At 28.7% G+C, this 23,422-nt stretch overlaps 1 protein-coding gene across 4 annotated transcripts in view; it reads right to left on the bottom strand.

Moving 5' to 3' along the window:
* Positions 1-23,422, bottom strand: part of plx (PTB_TBC1D1_like and TBC domain-containing protein plx) — a 344,267-nt gene that overhangs the window by 57,312 nt on the left and 263,533 nt on the right. For 3 of the 4 annotated variants that reach the window (XM_075368467.1, XM_075368470.1, XM_075368471.1), the window contains 6 exons: positions 15,436-15,570; positions 11,427-11,576; positions 9,589-9,725; positions 7,063-7,141; positions 6,434-6,451; positions 1,647-1,787 (listed from right to left, as the gene is read on the bottom strand). In XM_075368467.1, coding sequence (XP_075224582.1) covers positions 1,647-1,787; positions 6,434-6,451; positions 7,063-7,141; positions 9,589-9,725; positions 11,427-11,576; positions 15,436-15,570 — 660 coding nt within the window. The remainder of the gene's footprint in view (positions 1-1,646; positions 1,788-6,433; positions 6,452-7,062; positions 7,142-9,588; positions 9,726-11,426; positions 11,577-15,435; positions 15,571-23,422) is intronic. The other variant, XM_075368468.1, reaches the window with a different exon arrangement.

A 23,422-nucleotide genomic window follows, 5' to 3' on the forward strand; every position in this document is an offset into this window, starting at 1 on the left:
TTGCAAGAAAACATTTCTATTTTAATAGGATTCTAAATAATCCTATTATTTAGATGTCTGTTTTCTTTACAATAAAACACAAGTTTCAAATCAAATTCATCACAAGATTGTTGGGATCAGTAATATTAATATTTTTGGAAATTCTGATCGCTCATGTTGATTTCCTAATCTTGCTGTTAACTTACCATTTCAGATCTGCTTTTAAGGTTAATGTTGACAGCCCCTGATGATTATTAAAAGTGATTCCTACACTAAAAGACTGAACTGAGTTAAAAAAAAGTCAATCGCCGACATGCTTAATGCAAATGTAAATACAGATGTAAAGGGTTATTAAAGTTAAACATATTTTTCTCTATAGACCTTTGGAAAAAGCCTGTGTACAAGCTTATGGAAGAATGTTTCCTTCTTTTGTTACAGATTTAATTGAGGAAAATGGGTTACACAATGCAGCAGATAATATTCACTGTCTCCCAGTTCATTAGATGTACCAGTTATGACCAGACCCAGAATGCTTCACAGAAAAGTACAATGTGGATGCACCAAACAAGTGCTCCATCAAGCGGCTGTACACCAAGAGCAGTAACCCCTTTGGTCTCCTGATTTATCCTCTCCTGACTTTTTCTTGTGGGGATACCTTAAAGATGCTGCTTACAAAACTCATCCTCACACCATTATCGAATTATATTGTAAAATTGAACAATATGTAGCTGCAATTTCTCAACAAACTTTACATATGTTTAAGGGCATACAACATCATATTCAGTTATGTAAATCGCATAATGGAAGCCACTTTCAACACCTATTGTTACTTACTCAATTTTCCATAAGATTATGACACTTTTTGAACACTTGTAGAATTAATATGTTTGATTCAATTCATGCCACTTGAAAACAGGAAAAATTATAGCACTTATTTAAAATATGAGTAAAATAATACTTAATAAGTACTTAAATAAGAAATGCAAATTACCAGAATTTATTATTTTTTTAAAAAATATCTATTCTTTTACAATTTCATGAGACGCATAATAAAAATAAAATACAAACTATAAACAACATGCTTTTTATTTATTTATATATATATATATATATATATTTTTTTTTTTTCAAATATTACTTAATTATAGGAATAAATTAAAACAGCTTTAATAATAATAATTTTTAATAGAAAATAAATTTAAAAAAAACTTTTTAGTTCACTCAACACTAGGATTAACTAAATACAAACTACATCTTTATGCACATGTATACCATGTTTTTGTTTGATTAAAATTATAACATCTCATGAATATTTATCATTTAAAACATTTGAGTAATTCCCTGTTGCATATGTAAAAACCTTCAGTTTTTAACCAAGCCAAAATGTTTATCCATCAAAAAAGATGAACTGTAAATCATAGATAATTCAGAATTAGTAAGTTTTATGGGTCATATTGTATAGTCGTATTCATTCAATACTTTCTAGGTATACTATGAATATATTCTAAAAAAAATTAATAACATTAAATATATATATATATATATATATATATATATATATATATATGTGTGTGTGTGTGTGTGTGTGTGTGTGTGTGTGTGTGTGTGTGTGTGTGTATGTATCCACTGTGTTTATTAAACTGAAGTATGTTTAGCACATTAATTACCTGTATGCAGCTAGTCACATCTTTTAAGTGAATATATAATAGAATTTTCTTTGTATCTGGACTAATAAGTCGAACGTCATGTCGTCCAATAAGCAATACCATTGTACGGTTGAGATCATTTGGTTGACTGCTTGAAGTATTCTGAATAAAACAAAAAAAAAAATATTAAAAATTAACTTTCTACATTCATTTTTAGTAAACAAATTTTTTAAATTGATTATGATTATCTCCTTGGGTGTCACTTTTGTACCAAAAATGATGGCAGAATTCATGATATTGCCATCCTTATTAAGTCAACTTATTCATTTAATAATCTTAGATATTATGAGGTTTATATGTTTAAATTCATTATTATATAAATCATGGAAAACACTTCTTACTCGTATAAACAAATTTACAATTGTTTATCACTTTTCTTTATTTAACACTAAATGCAGAAGTACTAACATATACTAACATTGTTACTCAAAAGGAATAGAGTCAGTATTTTTACAATCAAAAAGCTGTAGTTTCATTAAAACAAAAAAAACTTAATTAATATTAGTTTTAGTCTTATTTACAATTTGAACTTTTGTATTCAGTTAGTACAGCAATTATACCAGTAATAATCAAATCATATTACCAACAAATTTACTATGTGTTTCTTTCTTTTTAATAAATTTTTATATTAAAAATTGAGCATATTAAATAAGTTACATGGTAAATATTTTTTTTCTCATTTTATAATGGAGAACTAATTTATGATTCTCAAATGAAACAGAAAGATAGGCAATGTTCTTCAAATACTTTGCAATAAATGTATAAAGTAACTGAAATTTAGTAAATCAAAGGGTATTGTCTTATGAAAGATTGGTATGGTATGTTAAGTGCTAAGGTTTGTAAAGTAGATGACATGTTCTTTTGGGATGATGAAACCACTTTGCTATGAAAAGCCTTAATGAAACGTTAAGCTAGTGATAATTGTTGAATATTTACTATGCTTACGTATATTGCTGTTTAAAGCATAATGCCATTTCTTGGGGCTCTCTCAAAAAGTCAGAATAAGTTTTAAAGATATAAAAATGGGCTGTCAGATCATTGTTTAGTGCCCATAAATAAGAATTATGTAGACAGATATTTAGAATATATATATATATATATATATTAACTTATCTTTGTGATTATATTTATCAATATAATAATACAATCTTTGAAAAAAAAGAATTAGTGATTTCTTTAAAAATAACAGTATCAAACCCTATACCAAATCAGACAAGTCAATGTTATTCTATAATTCAACACAATACTTTGGGTTATGATAAAGGGCATTATTATTCTTTTTTTGCCATTTTTAATAAGTTACCAAACCATTTATAAAAAATATTCTCACCAATCTATTCAAAATACAATTAAAAGATTTTCTTTTACAGAAACAATATTACTTTGCCAATGGATTTTTAATCTTAAACCCATTTTAAACTTTGGATTTTTAAACTTAAAAACCCATGAATTTTCTGTATCCAGTTCATTGTGTATACAAATATGTGCTTAAAATAATTTCCATTGGTACCTTCGGAATTGTGAATTATTTTGTAGTTATTTTTTAGTTTAATGTATTTACCTTAATATTGTTTCATGTGTAAATAATATTATTTTAAATAATTAATGGAAGAAATTATAATTTTAAATAATTAATATAAATTTAATGTGATCTGTTTTTTTGCTTATAATGATGCGATCTATATAATTTATTATGTATCATAATAAAATGTTTATTTATATGTAAGAAGGTAATATGTCATAAATTTTAATACAGGTAAAATCAAATAGTTTAATTTAAATTTGCACAATATAACAGTAAATAAAAAATAATAAGAAAAATAAACCAGGAGAAATAATATAATCAAATTTTTATCAAACCGTTGATATAATAAGACTAATATTAAACTTCTCACAAAAAAAAAAACCAAGTGCTATTTATCACTTAAATAAACCTTAAATTATAAAGTTTATTGTTTCACAATAAAACTGAACAAAGTACAATCATTAAAATTTACATAGATTATAAATGAAGAATGTCAATCCACAGAAAATCCAGCAAATTAAAAAAAAATATACAGAACAGAATGAAACTGAATGGTTAACTTCACACATGTGCCTAAGTATTATTTGACAAAAATTATAAGTTACAATTAAATCTGAACAATAACATAATAAATTAATTTACAATCATAATGACACTAGTTACGCTAACACCAAACCTAAATTACTCACAAAGCTTAAAAGGGGGCATATATAAAGCAAAATTCTATATTACATCTTAATGAATAGATCTATATACAATTTAATCAAAATAATTAACTAACCCCTATGATAATTCAGTAAACTATTCATTAAATGGAGGAAAAAGGTAAGCCATATAATGTAGTCCAATCTTTATACTTGTCTAATAAATAATGATTGTTTGTAAAAATCCTGTAAATGTCAACAATTAGAAGGAGAGATTTTTTAGGAAATATTCTATAAAGGACAAACCATATAAAGGTTGGGGAAAAAGTGACTTTGTATTTTAATTAAAAAGTAAAGTAAGCTTTTTTTTTATATTTTAAATGAAGTTTATTAAACCAAATATGTGCAGCTATGTTGGACCACCTCTTGCCATTTTCAAGTAAAATTATAATCCTGTCGTTGCAGAATTTGTGTTTTGTGGGAAAAAACTGGAATAGTGATTCTTTTGAACGCAATTTTATACCATTAGGAGAGTTTCTGCAGAGACTAAAACGTGGCAGTTTGACATTAAAAGGTCCAAAATATATGGTAGATTCATCAAAACTTCCTGGCCAAGCTCACTCAATTTTTGATGAGCCAACAAAACTGTATGGGGTCTGGCACTGTTATGATGGAAATGGTACTTTTCCTATTGATTAATTCTGGTCGCTTTTTCTCAACAGCTTGGAGTAATCTTTCTGGTTGTTCACTGCAAAGGTTAGAATCAATTTTTTGACTGGGCAATAGCAGCTCATAGTGAATAATTCCTTTCCGATCCCACCTCACACACACACACACACACACAATCACTTTTTTTGGCATCATTCATGTCTTCTCATTGTTTGCAGAGCTTCATCTTGTTTCAATCACAATCTTCTCTCTACATTATTGTCGTACATGATCCATTTTTCATCACCCCTTTATGAACTTTTCAAAATTGTTTGATTTCGTTCTGTTTTAACAATGATTTGCAAATGGAAATTTGATCCATTATATTTTACATTGTTAAATCACATGGTATCCAAACATCAACTTTGTTTTTTTGTATCCAGACTTCTTCAAATGGTTTAAAAGCATTTTGTAGTCAATGATTAGTTTGTTATTGATATCACGGCTGCTAATTCTGGCCTTGCTGAATTTTTTGCATAATTTCATCGACTTTCCAGTCACTGGGCGACCAGGGCAAGATTATGCATAATTGCATAAATGACATCAAAATTTCCAGATTGAACCAGCTTAGTGCCACAAGTAATCCATAAAGATCACAAATTATTTTGGCAGCCTGAGTTACATTCTTCCCCTTTTTTTGTAAAATTTCAAAATGTATCAGATTTCTTCCTTATTTTCACTCATTTTTGAGGCACAATAACTTTTAAATAAATAAACTAAATACTCATAAAATTTCCAAAAATACTCAGTGGTATGTCACCTTTAAAAAACATGCAAGTGTTGACAAATTTTATTAATATTATCTGAGTTATGCCATTTATCAGGAAAACACAAAGAAAACTTTTCCTCAACTTTATCATTAAGACATCCCAGACAAATGAAACAGATAATTGAGGGTATGTAATGTAAGAGGAATAGATATGAAATGATACGAAAGAGAAAGGAATTTTGAGTTGTCTCAGGCCAGTCAAGATAATGGTGATACAATAAAAAATTAAACTAAATTCAATGAAATCTTTGAACTGTGTGAATCTAAGTTCTCACAAAATAATCAATGACTGTTGGCATTTTAAATAGCTACAAGTGTCATAATCAAACAGTTGTAGGCCACATATGAAATCCAATTCATCCCTAAAAATGGAATATCCATTCTCATGAATAACATTTGATGCCAGAATTACATGGGAAATTGGAAAATCAAAATGTTATCAAAGAATTTACTGAAACGTATTCTTTACATTACTTCTTTACACTTCAAAAAGTGTACTGATTTTTATACCAAAAAAAATTATTAATTTATATCAACAACAATAGATTAATTCTGCTGTCCCTAATTCTTTTTCAATGGAAAAAGGTAAATTTTATAAACTACAAAAAATTAAAACCTGAACAGAACCTTCTAAATTAAAGTGCAAAGAATCAATATCAGAATCAAAACTAACAATTCAAAATCTTGGAATGAAAAACAAAATAGGTCCATAAAATATGGTATTTTTATTTATAGAATTAGAATTATTTACAGACAATTAATGTTAGCAAATCAGAACCAAAATAGACATATACTAAAAATAAATGCACATGCATTAATTTAATTTCATAAAATAATTTCGATTGTGCACACTTTTTTTACTTTATTATCAACGTATTAACTTATATGAAGCAATCCTGAATAACAATCCATTTTTTCTTGTCTGTAAAAAGAAGAAATGGTAAAAGCTGCAAGAAAAATATTTACAAAAGGTAATGCTTACAAATAAAGCAAAAAAACAGATACATAAAAACAGCAAATAAAATTAAAATATGCTATAACAAATATGAGAGATTTCAGAAAAAACTCAAGCCAAATGAATAGAAAAATTTAAAAAGCTTACCCGTGACAGCTTCTGTGGCTAAAAAAAGAAAAGAAAAAATTATTTTTAAAATAACCTTTCAATATCAATTTTTTAATCAATTAAATTTGCAAAGATCAATTATCTAAACTCATTAAAAGCGCAAGAAGATTTTTCAGAAGCATGATTTAATTAAAAATCATTCCACACTAAACCATGATATATAAATATTTCACATTGTATTCTCACACACAAGACTCAAGTTTATGAGGTGGATTGATCAACTAAAAAAATGAAAAAAAACATTGCCTTTTGTTTTCCTAAAAAAGAAATTTCCCACTCATTATTCAACAAGAATTGTCAATGTCTCTGTAGAGCATTCTCACGTACATATTACATAAGAGTATATATTTAAAAATTTGGAATTTTTCATTATTTTACCGAAATATTTAATAAAAACTGTCGACCTTGGTTAGCCAAAAGAGAAAAAGAAGTTTAGTAGTACAAAAGATATTAAATAAAATGAAAAATATGTAGTTTTTCTCCAAATGTAACATAATTTTAACAAATCTGGTAAATAAATTGCCAACATCAAAAGTGGAAATATTTTTTACTTTTATGAATAAAACTATTCTATTTCTTTGTAAACATAATTGGAAAATGTTACTTACTATGCTGTCAGGTTTCTTAAGTAAAGCACTGCCAAGTGATCCTGATCGTTTTCTAGTCCTAACTGGAGGTGATTCATTTCTGTAAAAAGAAAAAAATTATGAATACGACTTAACTATTGAACATTAAAAATAAATATATTCACAGTTGCGCAAATTAATAGAAACATTACAATGTAGAGGAAAATTTTAGTAAGTTGATAACATTACTCTGGTTGCAAGGTCACCTTTGTTGGTTATTTGTTAACAACTGTGCTCACAGCTGTTAACCTGACTTTTATAATTGTCGAGTTTTATATACAATATTTAACAAAGTTAATTAGAATTTAAAAAAAAGTTTGTAGTCGGTAAATTCGGTTTTTCTAGACATTGTGCAATTTTTTTTTATGATTTTGCACAAAATAAAGAAACTAAACTTGTTAATTCCCAAAAACTTTCTTTAATGTCTTAACATCAAATTCCAGAACAATAAAGGCTGGGTTTAAAAGTCTATTATCTGTCTGAAAAAGTCTGATTCTGTCGGGTCGCAAAGAAAAAGAGAAAAAATAGAAGAAAAAGGAAGAACACTAAAATAAAGGATTTCTTAGGGCTGTTGTCTAAAGCTGATTCTCAAAAATCAAATCTGATTGGCTCTGGCTTCAGTTTAGAGATTACGATTTAACTATGCAATGAAGGTTACTTGACATGGTCAGAAAGCCATCTATTAAAGAATTAGTTCCGAACTGAAAATATGATGAAAAAGAGACTACAGTTGACTAAGAAATATTTAAATTAAACTTTTGAGGATTGGTCAAAAGTGATCTTCTCCAATGATATGGATTTTATTGTGAAGGGATAATATCCACAGTTTATTCAAAAGGATGACAGAGAATCTGTTCTCCCAAATACGTTTTTATTAATTCAGTGAAACATCCGAATAAAAAAAATCTTTTGGGAAAATTTTTCTTTTGAAGGTCCTCACTGTCCTGTTCCTACTGAAGAAATGACAATTAGAGATATATAGTGACTTTTATTAGTGAAAAACAGAGTTCTTGAGGAAAGCAAGAATTGACTGTTCCAACAAGATCTCGTGTCCTATCATTCTTCAAAATTGGCAAAAAAATTCAACCCTATATAAGTGGCATCTTCGTTCTTCACCACTGGAACTTAACTGTATAGGAACATAGTCACTCTTGAGATACTCTGACTAGTGCCTCTTGTATCTCAGGTACTTTATATGTACTACAGTTATAAAAAATACCTAGGACAGGAAGTGGAAAGCAATGAATTAATTTGTTCATTTCTGTTATGAAACATTGTACTGTAGAATGTTCTCAATACTGCTTCAACTCAGCAGAGGAAAAGATTACATAACAAAGAAATTGGATTTAGTATCAAGAAAAATATATGTTTATGTGCAGGATTAATTAGCAGATAGATAAAGAAAAACAAATAATATGAAGGAATATCATCAACATCATGAAGAGAAAAACCTGTCAACTTTACAAAGAGAATTCTTTATCTAAAAATTGTTGCATAATGACCATTATTAGATATAATTATATTATTTATATATAAATACATCAGATATGAATATATTCTTAAATAATTCACAAGTTAAATATAAAGGATATTTCATTTAAACAAAGTTTAACAGTTCCTTTTAACAAATAGAAAAAACAACTGTTAAAGGAAACATTGTTTCCTTCACATGTTTATCATCTTTTTCCTTTATAAGTAATTTAACTTTGTGAAATCCAACTCTATAAAAAAATTTAAATAAGCTTAATGGTTGACCTGTCATTTTTTAAAGTTTTCAGAGTCAACTTCAAAGCTGAAAATATCAGGTAGTGATAGAAACATTTAAGTAGATTTTCTGGGTGCTTCTCAAACAGAGAGGTAGAGGTAACAAATAAAGGTTTGGAAATGTTTCAGCCCTTACAAGCATATTATGTAGAAGGGCACTATTAATTTTATGAGTATAAAATTAAAATGAGGTAAATCCTAGAATCTAGTATATGAAGAAGACAAATGAAGAAAATAAATTCAATAATTTCAGTGGAAAGAATTTGTAGAAACCAAAATGGTATTCTTTTGAGGGGGAGATTTTAAAAACATTTAGAATATAACTTAGTGTTTATGTTTAATTAGATATTCACACCTTAACAATAAAAATGCCAAATTTATTATTCCACCAATATCTCAGTATACTGTAGAAATAGTAATACTTCATAGTAATAATAATAATACTGCAGTAAACTGCATGTTAATCAAATTCCTACTTATCATAAAAATTAATGTATTTCATCTTGTAATATATTTCATTACAAGCAAGGTACTGTAATGTAATTTCAACTTTGAGAAGAAATTAATGTAATGTACTTCATCTTTGAGATTAAAAAGATTTCCATGCATTTTTAATAAATTAATCAATGTATTGCATTCTAACTGATCTGCATTCACAATGAAAATAATAAACAATATAACTTGTTAAATTTGTTTAAAACACAAATAAATACCAGATAATTAAATGACACAATAAATACATACTGCTTATTTGTTTGTATTATGGTTTTTTCAACATCAGTCTTATTAGCATCAACTGAATTAAATTCTGGAGATGTCTCAGCAGATGGAGTTATCACAGACACAATATTTGAGGATTCTGAATTGCTTCTTATATATTCCTATAAATATAAAGAAGATAATACAATCAGCTATGATAAGAAATGTGTAACTTTATGCAAATGTTTTAATTATTAAAATTATAATTACAATTCTTACATTACAAGATTCTGTAAGAAATATGAATGCTGACTAATGTATAAAAAATAGCGACTTATTACCTCTTGGACTTCTTTGTTCAGAGGAGGGAGGTGACATACCAGATGGTAAGCAAGGCACAGACATGCTTTTTCACAGCTGGCAGGAGATGGGATCAGTTGGTGAAGTGTAAAAGGACCCATAGACTAATCCCAGGATATCTAAAGATGGCTCTACTGTAAGCACGGAACTGAGATATAAGCTATCTGAGTTCCTGACTGGCCACAGTTGACAAAAACATATATGGCTAGCATTGATAATTCTCAATTCATCACAGGGACAAAACAAACCAGTGTGGCATGTATTGTCAAGGTTATTGGTATCAATTATCTGCACAGAGATGACAAAAGAAATGCAATGATGAATCCCTTTGATTTTCTCTGGGGCTGTGTTCATAATTTAAGCAAATCTGTCTCCAAGGAGAAGTAATAGATAAAAAATGGATGTATTTTTTATTTGCATATTTTTTAATTTATTTTAATTTTATATTTAGGGTGATTCCAAATTACAGAAATCTCTCTCAAGATGATTCTATAGCCAAAAATAAGTAAAAAAATTCATATAAACATAGGTCAGCAAATGCTTTTTTTTGAGAGTTTCGACTTCTGAAAACATTTAGCTCTACTTTCTGCACCCTCTGTGAAATTAAACTATACTAAAACTCTTGAGGTTCAAGTCGAGGAGTAAATTTGGAACTTCCTTATGGTTTTTTATCTAAGAGATTGAATAAAAGTGTTCCAGACCTTTATCTGAGTTAGATTTTAAGAAAAAAGGAGTAAAACAAGAAAAGGTTTTGTCAGAAAATATACTTTTTTAGGTTTGGAATAAAGTAGCTTTGTTAATTAACCCATAAACAAATAAAAATTTCTAGTTAACTTTGTATAGAATTTAATTCTAAGAAAAATTGATTGTATGATTGTAAATATTGTCAATTAAAATTTAAACAAATTTGAAAAGTTCAACTTTAATTAGAAACAAAACACACAAACTGGATCAGAAAAGTGATATGATTTTAAACAGAAAAACTTTTACATATATATATATATATATATATATACACACACATGAAATGGCTATTTTAATTAAGAAAAATGAGGAAATATTCAGAAAAATTTGTCTTAAATGGGTTAAAAATCTATAACATCTTGCCAGATAATATTAAAGACCAAAATGTTTTTTTTTATTTTTAAAAGGGATTGAAGAAATTATCGGAGTGAAAAACTATACAGTATAATTTTAGTATTAGCAAAACATTTTTTGCTTGTTATGACATGTTTTAGATTTACATATTTACGAACAGAGTGTGTAATACATAATATGTTTTAAACAATAGAATAAATTAGATAAACAAATACAAATACTAAGAGCCAATGAATAAATGACAGAAACAGCAATGATGATTACAAATATGACACTTTATCTCAATCACAATATTAAAAAAAAGTACTGTATATATATATTTATAATTGAGATTTCTTAAAATTCCTAATAACCAATAATTTTATTTACTCTGAATTACTGACTTTCAATATAATCTAATATCATTATCACTGATTTATACTTACATGTGACCCCCTTCTATTTCCATCTGCTGATTGTTGCATTAGACGATTTTTCTTTTCTTCTTCATGTATTCTAAATCTATCTAAAGCATCATCAATAAATGAATCTGGAACTTTTTTGTGTAAAACTTTTATCCTTCCAATATATAAAACCTATAAAAATATAATTTAATAACAATAAATTAAAAACATAAAAAACTATTTTAACTGTTTTTAGAATGCTGTCAAATTGTTAAAATCTTCAGTTAGCATAATTTAAAGAATAAAAACTTTTTATTATTATTAAATAAAAGATTATTAAAAAAATAATGACAATCTCAATAAAAAAAAATAATAGAAATGAAAAAATAATATATGTAAACTGTCTGGTTTAAACAAACTTCAATTTTTTCTTAAACTTTGGCATATATTCAAGCAGCAATTTTACTAAGAAAGTCTAGGATAAATAATATTTTTTTTTTTTTAAATAAAAAAAATTCAACAATAATTTAATAACAAAAAGTAGAGGTGTGATTTTTTTAATATTATTATTATTCTGTTTAAATTGTGTTAATAAAATAAGTCACTTTTGTAAATTTATGGGTTATGGTTATAAACTGTATGAAATTCTGTGAAAGATTTTGTGACATTTTACTGCTTTAATTTAATTTTCATGTAAATGAAGTAGTAAATGTCATTTTGTAGCACTAACTATTTATAGAGTATGACAGAGGAGTATAATAAAGTATTTGTTTTTGGCATATGTAATAAGTTTGTAAATCTCATGCTGTTCAAGAATGATTAATTCATGGATTTCTTGCATTATTTCAATTTTTGTTTTTTGTTAACATCTACTTGTGTATTTTCTATTTTTATTATAAAGTCAGTGAATGTTGATTTTGATTTTGTATCTAATACTTGAATATATTCTCCGTACCAGCGATTGAATGTGTGCCAGTCTGCCCAACCTTCTTAATACAGTAATTTATATAATCATACATTACTGTGTTAGCATGAGTTTTATTAATATATTAGTATAATCTTGAACATTTGTTCATACTTTTTAAAACTGTATAACAGCAATCTTTTTGACAATTTTTGAAAGTTTTGTATAATTTCTGGCAGATGAATATTATGTGTACAAGGATATTCTGTCCCTAGAAGCATGTTTATCTTCATTTTATTTATTGAATATAATTATTTTACAAAAAAAAGCGTCCAGCATATGGTATGGGAATTAGTAGCAAATGAAAAATAGCCAGAATAACTGAGATTTGAACTTTGGATCTTCTGGATGAAAGAATGAGATGCTATCATTCTGCTATATAATTTGGCCAAACATTTTGATTTCAACTTTATGTAACATTCTATACACTGGTAAGACTATGTATCCATTAGTAAACCCATAAATTTAAGTATTCTAATAATACCGAGAGGTTATTCAAAACAATCTAGACATTTTTTCAATTTACAAGGTGAATAAAACAGAGCCATCCAACAGATTCTTTATAAACATTACCATATATAAATCAATATTTTTATTTATACTGGCTTTAATCACCTAATTTAGGACTTCTACTTTTATTTTTATTAAGTTTTTTTGTGATGAAGGTAAGAATTAAAAAATAAACTGATTTAGTGAAATTAGAAAAAAAACAAATAAATAGATTACACTATTAAAACAGTTTTACTTAAATGTTAAGCAAACTCCAGGTATAAATTATGTAGAATTTTTAAATTAAAAAAAAAATGTTCTATGCAGGTGCATTAATGATATACTTTTTCTGTTATATGTGTACAAACAACTGACATTCAGCTCTGACTTTATGCCAATTACAAAAAACAAAAATTGGCAGTATTAGTAAAGCATCATTAAAATAGTGGTCTTCTTCCTTGTTTACAAATGCTTTCAACTAAAACGGTCTATTTTTTTATGAATAGCATTAAATAAGAAACTGCATGAGTGAAAATTTATAAATAAAGTTTAACACTTATACTATTTTTAAGATGACCAAAAACTTCTTTATGGCATTATAAAAGGGCCTCTCTTTTGAAATAATCACAAACTACTTTTTTCTCCTAATACACAAGTAATTAACTATCTAAGTGGAAACAGAAATGCATTACTTCATCATTAGAAGGATTTTGAAATTAAATTTTATAGTTTAAATTCAATATAAGTGTTAAGATTTTGTGTCTTAAGATTTCAGACTATATGGTTCAATATTTCCTATGCCTCATAATCTTACTCTATTCTCCTAGTTAGAAAATTTTCCTCTATTCCCAGTTAAGTTTTTAAGATTCTAATATATCCCATCACTTTCAGATCGTTTATAATTTTTAAACTTTTCCTGCTTCTCTTTTTCATTTTCTATTGATCCTTTTAGCAATGTTTTAATCGATTATTCTCCTCTCTTGAAATGTCTCAGATATTTAGCTTTTTTATCGATATGATTAAACTTCTTTGTTTGTTGTAACTCATCCTATCACTTCATTTTTTACTTCATCTGCAATTCAATCTTCCAATCTCCTCCATGTCCATACTTAAAATGTTTTCTTTTTCTTAGTTTTGATGTTTCATTTCTATATAGAAGTACACCTAACCATAATATTTTACTAGACACATTTCACGTTTTAACTCCTTGCTATTACATAATAACTCTTTCTGTTAAATGCTACCTTAACCAACTGCTATTCTCAGTTTTGTTTATTTCTTACTTTAACAATCTTCTCTTAAGATGGTAAATAAGTTCTGTTAAGTGCTGATAAAGATCTGGATGATCCATAAGGAGCGGTCTGTAGTGGCTGGTTTTCTTTGCGCCCTTGCGGTGTGTAGGTCTGCAGAGGGAGTTTAATCAAGGTAGTCGATCGTGGTAGGATCCCAGGTAGCTAGGGTTCCAGCTTAGGCATTGGATTGGTTAGATGTAGGCGCATTAGCATCATGATTCAATTTGGGGCTCCTGCTGGTGGGGATGACTATGCCACCAGGTATGGTAACCCATGTGACTGGGAGCATGGCTTCCCTCCGCCGGTGGCGGTCCTGATCTTGACTTGGTAATGTCACGTGAGATACCATGATATTTGTCCCCTGCTCCTGCGCGGATCGGAATGAGGTTACATTCCCCTTGTTAGGTGACCTAAATTGGTCGACTTATTTAGGTGTAGGTCTGAATTTCTATGTTGCATAAGAGATAATTTTTATTGGTATGAGTGTAGCACTGATTTAACTTTAAACTCGTTCATTTTCTAAGGCATTCACAGTCATGAACTGTGCTGTCAAATCTGAACTATGCGTGGGTTCACGCTTCCATGTTTTCAGTTAGTTAGTTTGAGGGAATCATGTTAGGTTGAATATGAAGATGTCCGTTTGAGGCCTACATGAAAGCAAAATTTGATATGTATTTTAGTGATGCAAATGTCTGCTGAGGCATTTACATCAGTGGCATCCCGACCAAGGCCTGGCTGATAACTGTGAGATGTAATCAGTTAGAGGTTCTAAAGATAACCTCCGGTAAAGCCCCTCAGGGCTCGGAATAGAGGGGGTGGTGTGGCAACCGGTAACGTCACAAGGTGGTGTCTTCCCCTTACGGGGTTGGAAGGTTGAAAGGTTGTGTTGTTTTAATTGTTTACTCCTTTCTACTGTTATTTAGATTCAATGGCTTATGGTCTTCTACCTTCACTGTTTCTTAATATTAATTTTCATGTCTCATTCTCTCAATGTTTAAGTTTGAAATCATTTACTGAATATTCAGTGCTTCATCTGCTATAAAAGCAAGTTGTCTGTGACCTTACTCAATTTATTTTCCTTCCTCTTATTATTTATTATCACATTCTTTAATATTAATCTCATCTATCTTGGAGAGAAATTAATAAACACATTTCACAGGATACCAAGAAATATTTAGTAGCCTACTACTAAATGTTTCTTGGTATCCTTTTTAATAATAGGCATATTTTAATAATCTTATAATAAAAATTTGGTATTATAATAATATAAAAAAATAATTAAATTATAAAAATATATTATACTCACTTCAAAAAAATGAGAAGAACTCGGTGATATGTCAGCAATAAGTGATGAAAGACTTGATGCATTGCTTAGAGAGCGACCAGGATGATTTACAATTCGATTTGACTGTTCTCGCATTGATTGAAAGAGCTCCATCACCTGAAAATATGGTTTGTATTAATTGAATTGATAAATAAATTACAGTCATTTACAATAAAATATTACCTAATCAACATACTTGAAAGAGGTCTGTAAATAAAGTAATGAGGCTAAGTTTTTTTGGCAGCCAAAGTGGCAACACTGTAAAGTTACTAGTAAACATATGGTTATATGAACAGCAGACTTATATTAAGTATTAATATTTTTAGACTATTATTGCTACGTGAGACTTAAACAAATCTTTCATGAAACAAGTTTTTGTTGTGCATTACAAAAATAGTGATACTAATAATGAGCAATGTTGTACAATCAAGTTTTGTGTTAAACTCTGTGAGAATCCTACTGAAACTTTTTCAAACTTGAAAAGAGCATATGGAGATGACACTCTGTCATGAGTCCAAGTTTTTAGGTGGTTTACAGCATTTTCAGATGGCCAGGAATCAATTGCGGATGATCCACACTCTGGAAGACTGTTAACATCAATAAGTGATGACAATGTTGAGCGAATCAGAGACTTGATACAGTACAACTGGCGATTAACTGTCAGAATGATTGCAAAACAATTGAATTTGAACTATACCACAGTCCATCAAATTTTGACAAACGAATTGAACATGAAAAAAAATTATGTAAAATTGGTCCCAAAATACAGCAGGGTGGAAGTGTGGTGCAATCTTCTAAGGTGAATTGAAACTGATCCTGATTTTCTAAAAAAATGTTATTACTGGTGATGAATCTTGGATATTTGAGTACAACCCACAAACAAAACACCAGAGCAAGGAGTGGCATACTTCAAACTCACCACTTCCCAAAAAAGCAAACTTGAGCAAATCAAAAATCAAAACAATGCTAATTTGTTTCTTCGATAGCAACAGCATTGTTCATAAGGAGTTTTTGCCTACAGGACAAACTGTAAATCAATATGTTTACAGAGAAATTTTTGGAAGACTGTAGAAAGAGTTGCCCGTGTGAGACCAGCCATTAAAGACAACTGGATGCTGCATCATGACAATACACCTTGTCACACTGCACTCTCAATTAATGAGTTTTTGGCAAAGAAAAACATTCCTGTAGTTCCTCAAACTCGTTCATTCACCTGACTTCAGTCCCTGCAACTTTTTCCTGTTTCCGACTAAAAAAACACCTCAAAGGATACTATTTTGGAACAGTAGAAAACATAAAAAAAAGTGTAATCAACCATCTGAAGGATAATCCAGTTTCTGAGTTCCAACACGGCTATGAAGAGTGGGAAATTATGATTTTTATTTTCAAATTATGATGTTCGCTGTGTTCTCTACAATGTTGTTAATTGACGTGCTTTGTTGACCCACTCTATCCATGTCTTCCATGCTCTCATGTCTGATTAAAAATATGGAATGCCAATGAATTCATGTTGCATGTGACACACATTCTTAATTGAATTTCAACATTTTGTACGTTTCAGACGATGATTTTTTTTTTAACACAGACAAAACTGAACTGCATAATGTTGATCAATACTTCTTTTTGAATGATAGGTGATTATCCAATACATTTTATGCAAACAAACACTGACACTCAATGACTACAACAATCAAACTGAAATTGACAAAAGAAGTAGACAACACATCTGAGTACTTGTATGCATTCATGACTTTAGCGAGCTTTAAATTTCCCTGCAAAAATCAGTCTCATTAGTTCTTGGATGGCCCTTGTATTTAAAAGCTGAATGGATAATTTATTTATTTTTATCATTTATTTGCATGGAAATTGCATCTAGTACTGATCATTGGCATTTAATACTTACCTTGCAGCCTTTTACTTTCCTATATGCATCTCTTGAAAGTTCAGAATTTTATAAAAGTTTTGATTGTGAGAATACAATTTACTATCATGTCCAAAACCATCAAGATTTTGGTTATAAACTTGTTTCAAAAAATAAGACTTTTTTTTACATCATACTCAATAATTTTAATAACCTGGAAGCTTCTTTAGCTGGAAGAAGTGATAATAATATAAGAAGCGATCTCTACAAAAGTTCAAGGAGAAAAATCAATTAATTTATACCTTGGATTATTTTCATATATATGAATAATTTTACCTCTAAAAATTATGTGATAGACTTTAATCAACATTACACATATGTAATGTATTACAAAAATATAAAAAAATTTTTTAGATGATAATTATTTATACATTAAAATACTAATAATGAATAATTTACAAACAAAATTTATCAGTAATATATATTTACCACTCATAATTCTCATAGATATATTTCAAGTAATTTTTTTAAATACAGAAAAATTACAACATTCAAACTACATAAAACCTAAATTCCACCGAAGTGTAAGATGGAACAAATTTTTCAGAGAACATTGAACTTATCGATCACAAATGACAATTCCTTTGTGGTTTGCAAACAATCATTCTGTATGTAAGACAAAAAGAATGCGATAGACAAAAATTACTTTATTTTATCATTCAAAATGAATTCAGTTATGAGAAAGCAATTACAAGAGCATAATCATCACTGCTGTCATATCGAACCTAGAAAATGCATCATCAACCAAAGACCAGGCAAGATTGTGAATTATTCAAACTTTGTCACTCCGTCCATTGCGGACCAAAATTATGTACTGTTTAATCATCTTTCTAGTAATCTGTATGCATCTCTAATCCTAAGTAAAGTGGGGACTAAATATGATTACTTACCAAATAGTAAACAGGACTAAACACAGTAGGCCATAATCTGAACAATTGGTCTGGGTTGGTAAAAAGAGAAAGGGCAACAAGACTGATGAAGCAATTAAAAATACACCATAAATCATAATAATATGAAAATATATTATTTTAGTGAACAAATTTATAATAGTATAAGTACTACTATTATACATTTACACATAGTATTTAAACAATTTAAAAGGTTTTTAATAAATAATTAATTTTTATTGATTGATTTACTATTAGTAAAACAACTTAATTATGTAATCTCATTTTAATAATAACTAAGTTTCATGTTATTATTGAGATAAATTATAGGTGTGCCTACATAACAGTCAGAATATGCAACTAAACAATGCTATTATACTACAGTAAACAAAGATAAATAATCTTTTCCCACCACACCATCACATCGCATGCCAAAGGTCTCTTTTTGTTTCTTCATTTCCAAGAAACTGAATAGAATGGATATATATTTATTTTATAAATGTATTACTTATTTTAGTAATAAAAATGTGGGAATCAAAGACTGCTGGATAACATGTGTTTTTAGACATGCTTGAAATACAAACTTCTACTGTTTCCTTGTTTACAATTATTCAACCTGTATGGGTCTGCTATGCATAAATACCTAATATTAGTTAATTTTTAAAAAAATGTATAAACATTATGTTATGAAATTTTTTAATTTTCAACTAGTATGTCTTTATATTTCAACTAACCAACTGAGTTAGTCTAGTGGTTAAATTCATCATTGCAAAATCAGCTGATTTTCAGTCGAGTGAGAGTTCTAAGGTTTGAGTCCTTGTAAAGTAAATTGCCTTAATATGGATTTGAATATTAGACTGTGGATAACGGTGTTGTTTGTTGGTTGGGTTTCAATTAACCACACGTCACAGAAGTAGTCGACCTGAGTCTGTTCAGGACTACATGTTTAATGATAAATTTACACCTACATTTGTAGCTACAGGCCTGCCAAGCCAGTTGCAGTAATTGCATTTGCCTATACACCACGCACGCACGCACGCGCGCACACAAACACACAGAGAGAGAGAGAGAGAGAGAGAGAGAGATCTGGCAGCAGTTGGAAAAACTGGCTGAAATAATAAATAAACTAGGACGTAATCAATTCAAACATGAATATTTTATGTTAACTATTAAAAAACAAGAAAAATATATTTCATTTTGAAAATACTATTAAATACCATAACTGTTATTATCTATTAATGTAGAATACAGAGTTCATTCATACATGTCACATCTGTATGAAAAAAAAACAAATAAATAAAACAGCTGATTCACCAGTAAAACATCAACTCTAAAACAGATACAATGGAAGTCACTCAATGATTAAACACAAAATAATTTGCCAAATATACAAGTATTATACAGAACCAAACAAAATCTCTCACTATGAACAGAAATAAAACACTAGACTTTGGAAAAATATGATAAATAACATCCCTATAAAAATTTCATCTCTTTTCTCAAAAAAAAAATCAGAAATACAATACCAATCTCTTTCAGGTTTAAAAAAATATATTCACCACCGGAAAAAGTTAATTAACATTGCTATTAAATTCAATTCATGATAATAAAAATTAAAAACCAGATAAATATATAAAATGTTGAATAATAAAATACAATATATGATATATATTAAGTAAAAAAAATATTATTCATAAAGAAAGTATAAAATATAAATTTATCACATTAAATAATAAATAAGCACCAAGTATGATTTTAAATAAACAAATTTAGAACTAAATAGAAGATGTTGCCAGAACCAATAACAAGTGTTGGCTCAGGCATCAAACAGAAAATATCAGATTTGGCAGTAATCCTATGTTCCTACTAATTATCAAAAAAAAATTCTTAAATTTTTTTTTTTCTTAAAAGTAAAAAAACTGTCATCAATAATTATCAATAAACAATTTTTTTTTTAATAAATGAAATCACTATGTATTGTGTGTTCAATGACAATCACAAACATCTTTTCTAGATCAAAATTAATATAATAAGTATACTTAAAGTAAGAAACTTACACTGATCAACAATGATCTGCAACTTGGATACACTAAGTTCTGTTGCTTTTTGTGCAGGGATAGGAAAGCCATTACATAAAAGAGCAGTAGCCAAAGAGAGAGGTACTGACTGCAGGAGAGAAGAATGTTGTAAGTCAGGCATTAGTAAAACGAAAAAAAGTTTATCTTCCACCACTACACATTAAGCTACGTTTACTCAAAAATTTTGTTAAACAATGGATAGTAATGGTGGAGGGTTTCAGTTTCAAATAAACAAATTCCCTAATATAAACTATGCTAACATAAAGGAAGGTATATTTATTGGAGACCACAAATAAGAAAACTAAATCAACTTCCTTGGAACCCATAAGGCCAGTAACTACAGAGAACTTATGAGGGAACTCTTCAAAACTATAAAGAAGTTGGATGTAACATGTAACTAAAAATCCATTTCTTCTTACATTCATATTTGGATTTTTTCCTAACAATTTCGGTGCTATCAGTGATACACATTGAGAACGCTTTCAGCAGGAGATATCTGTAATAGAAACATTATACCAGGGAAAATGGAACCCAAAAATGTTAGCCGATTACAGTTGAAATCTAAAGAGGGATCTATCTACAGCAAATTACAGCAGAAAATCCAAAAGAAATAGATTTTAGATAAGTAGAAATGCATGTAATGTTATCATATTACGTTCACCATACATTGGTTTTTCAAAAGAAATTTCAATTACAAAACAACTGGGCCTGATAGAAAAATTCTGTTAACATATATGACATCAACATAAAAAATACTATACGAATCAGCCATTCAATCTCATTTAACAAACAAAAAATTAAATTTTGTTGACCAGTGTTATTTGAATACAGTTATTTAGTTTCTCACAGAGTAAGTAGTTAGTATATGAGAGTATTTCATATCATATACAAAATTTGAATCTTGATTTCAGTAGATCTATTTGTTTTAAAAAGATTCTTATTTGCTATTTATACTACACTTTAAGAGGGATAGAGAGACTTGGCTTTATCAGACAGCCACTTTAGCTATTAGGGTGTAGGCTGTTGAATAAGTTCACAAACAAAACCGCCTGTCTCAATCAAAACAAGGATACATATGTCATCCTCAGCATGATCGGGTCAGTGTGACCTAAAACTACATATCTCAATTTGGGAAAGAACGTATCAAGGATAAAAAAGAGGCAGGTGATGGAAAAGAACAATCTATCCATGTAGGAATCACAATGTGAGACAAGCAGCCCTATCATGCATACAATACTTGACGAGATCAAGGAATTTTTACCTAGATAGAAAAAGCATATTACTGAAAAAAAAACAATTTTGCTATAATTAGTTTAAATATATGCTACACAAAAATTACTTTTCCTGCAAAAATGAAAGAAAGAACTTGGGAACTTTTAACTTAGTAAGTTTAATACTAAAAAGCAAACATACTATTTAATTTTGATGAACTGCAGGAACAGATTTATTAACTAACTATAGCTTCAACAGTTGGCATTTTATGCTTACTCCACAGACTTTAATTTCTAGGATAATGCTTTTGGAGATACAAGAACCATCACATTAAAAGAGATGAATTTACCTAACTTAATTGAGATCTAACAAATGAATTAATAATTTACCTAAAAAAACTGATGTTAAAAAAATTGACAAGATGAAAAGAAAAGCAATATGTATATACAAAGAATGTCTTCTACTTTTACAAGTATATGTATAAAAGAATGCATGATTTAATCAGCATCATAAAGCAGTAAACAAAAATATAAGATTTCATAAAGAAAATGTAAACAATTACATAATAATCTTTCATTTTTTTGAATCATTCAACAAATAAAATCATTAAAAAAATTTTGATTTTACAGTCAGCAGACTGGTGTAACCAGGCTTAATGCACAAGATACCAAATCAACCGGGTGATCCAGTTTGAGACCCCCAGCCAGACCGAGTTATCATTTATTACATTCTACCGATCACCTCTGAAGTCACAACATGGTAGACAACTACAACAGCACTTTTTGGGGTGGGGATGCAATTTTTGCAAATATTATTATTTTTTAATACTTAAAAAATGTACCTAAGAAAAATATGACCTTAATTGGGTGAAATCTCAAGATACTGAGTATGACTTCACTCTACAGCCTCACCCCCTTGATCTTTTAAGTTGAAAACTTAATAGCATCAATGACCCATATATAGAAGTAATCTGACCAAGTTTGTTCAAAATCGGTCCAGTAGTTCTGGAGATATAAGGTGATTTAGAGGCCAACACCAAACTTGCACATGTACATAAGAACATTTCCATCCGGTTTATGGTTTTTTCGGTTCCTTAGGTGTCAAAACGTTAAGCTCCGGTGAAAAACGCACATACCCAAATTGGACCAATACTTTCCCTTCTAGAGCTATTGCTCTGCTATAGCACTATCTAGGCAGGAAAGTGAAATTGAACAGAATCATAAGGCCCTCTCTCATAAGCCATTATTTGTGCTAAGTTATGCAAAAACAGTTCTGTGTTATGGTTTGGTACAGTTTGTTACTGTTATTTTTAAAGAATACATGATTATTCTTTTTGGTGAAGATTGGATATTCATTAATATAAACTCAGGGATAAGTTAAAATTTTTAATTTTCTAAATATTGGTCAACATGCTTCTCCTGACAATGATTTGACAGCCCATTGTTGTATCTTAAAAACATGTTCTGACTTTTAAAGGGAGCTCCAATAGATGATATCATGCTTTAGACAAGAATATACATACACATAATAAATATTTAATGATGATACAAGTTTAATGTTTTATGAAGGTGCCTTAAAGTAGAACAGTATGGTGTGACTTTGTTACAAACAAAATCAATTCGATCATCTGAAGAGAATTTTTAATCTAATAAAACATCCAGAAATTTCTTTATGGGCAACAGAAATCGTATCGTTTTCGATAATAGGAATTCTATCCATGTAATTAGAAATGTTATGTCTACCTGAGAAGCACAATGCAACAGTTTTCTCCAAAATTAAAATTAGATCGTTACAATCCATCCAGTGAATAATGTTTTAGAATTTGTAGTATTTATAAATTTTTCAATTTTTTTAAAATAACAACCTTTGGA

Source organism: Lycorma delicatula, chromosome 6 (genome assembly GCF_047948215.1).
Source record: "Lycorma delicatula isolate Av1 chromosome 6, ASM4794821v1, whole genome shotgun sequence".
NCBI lineage: Eukaryota > Metazoa > Arthropoda > Insecta > Hemiptera > Fulgoridae > Lycorma > Lycorma delicatula.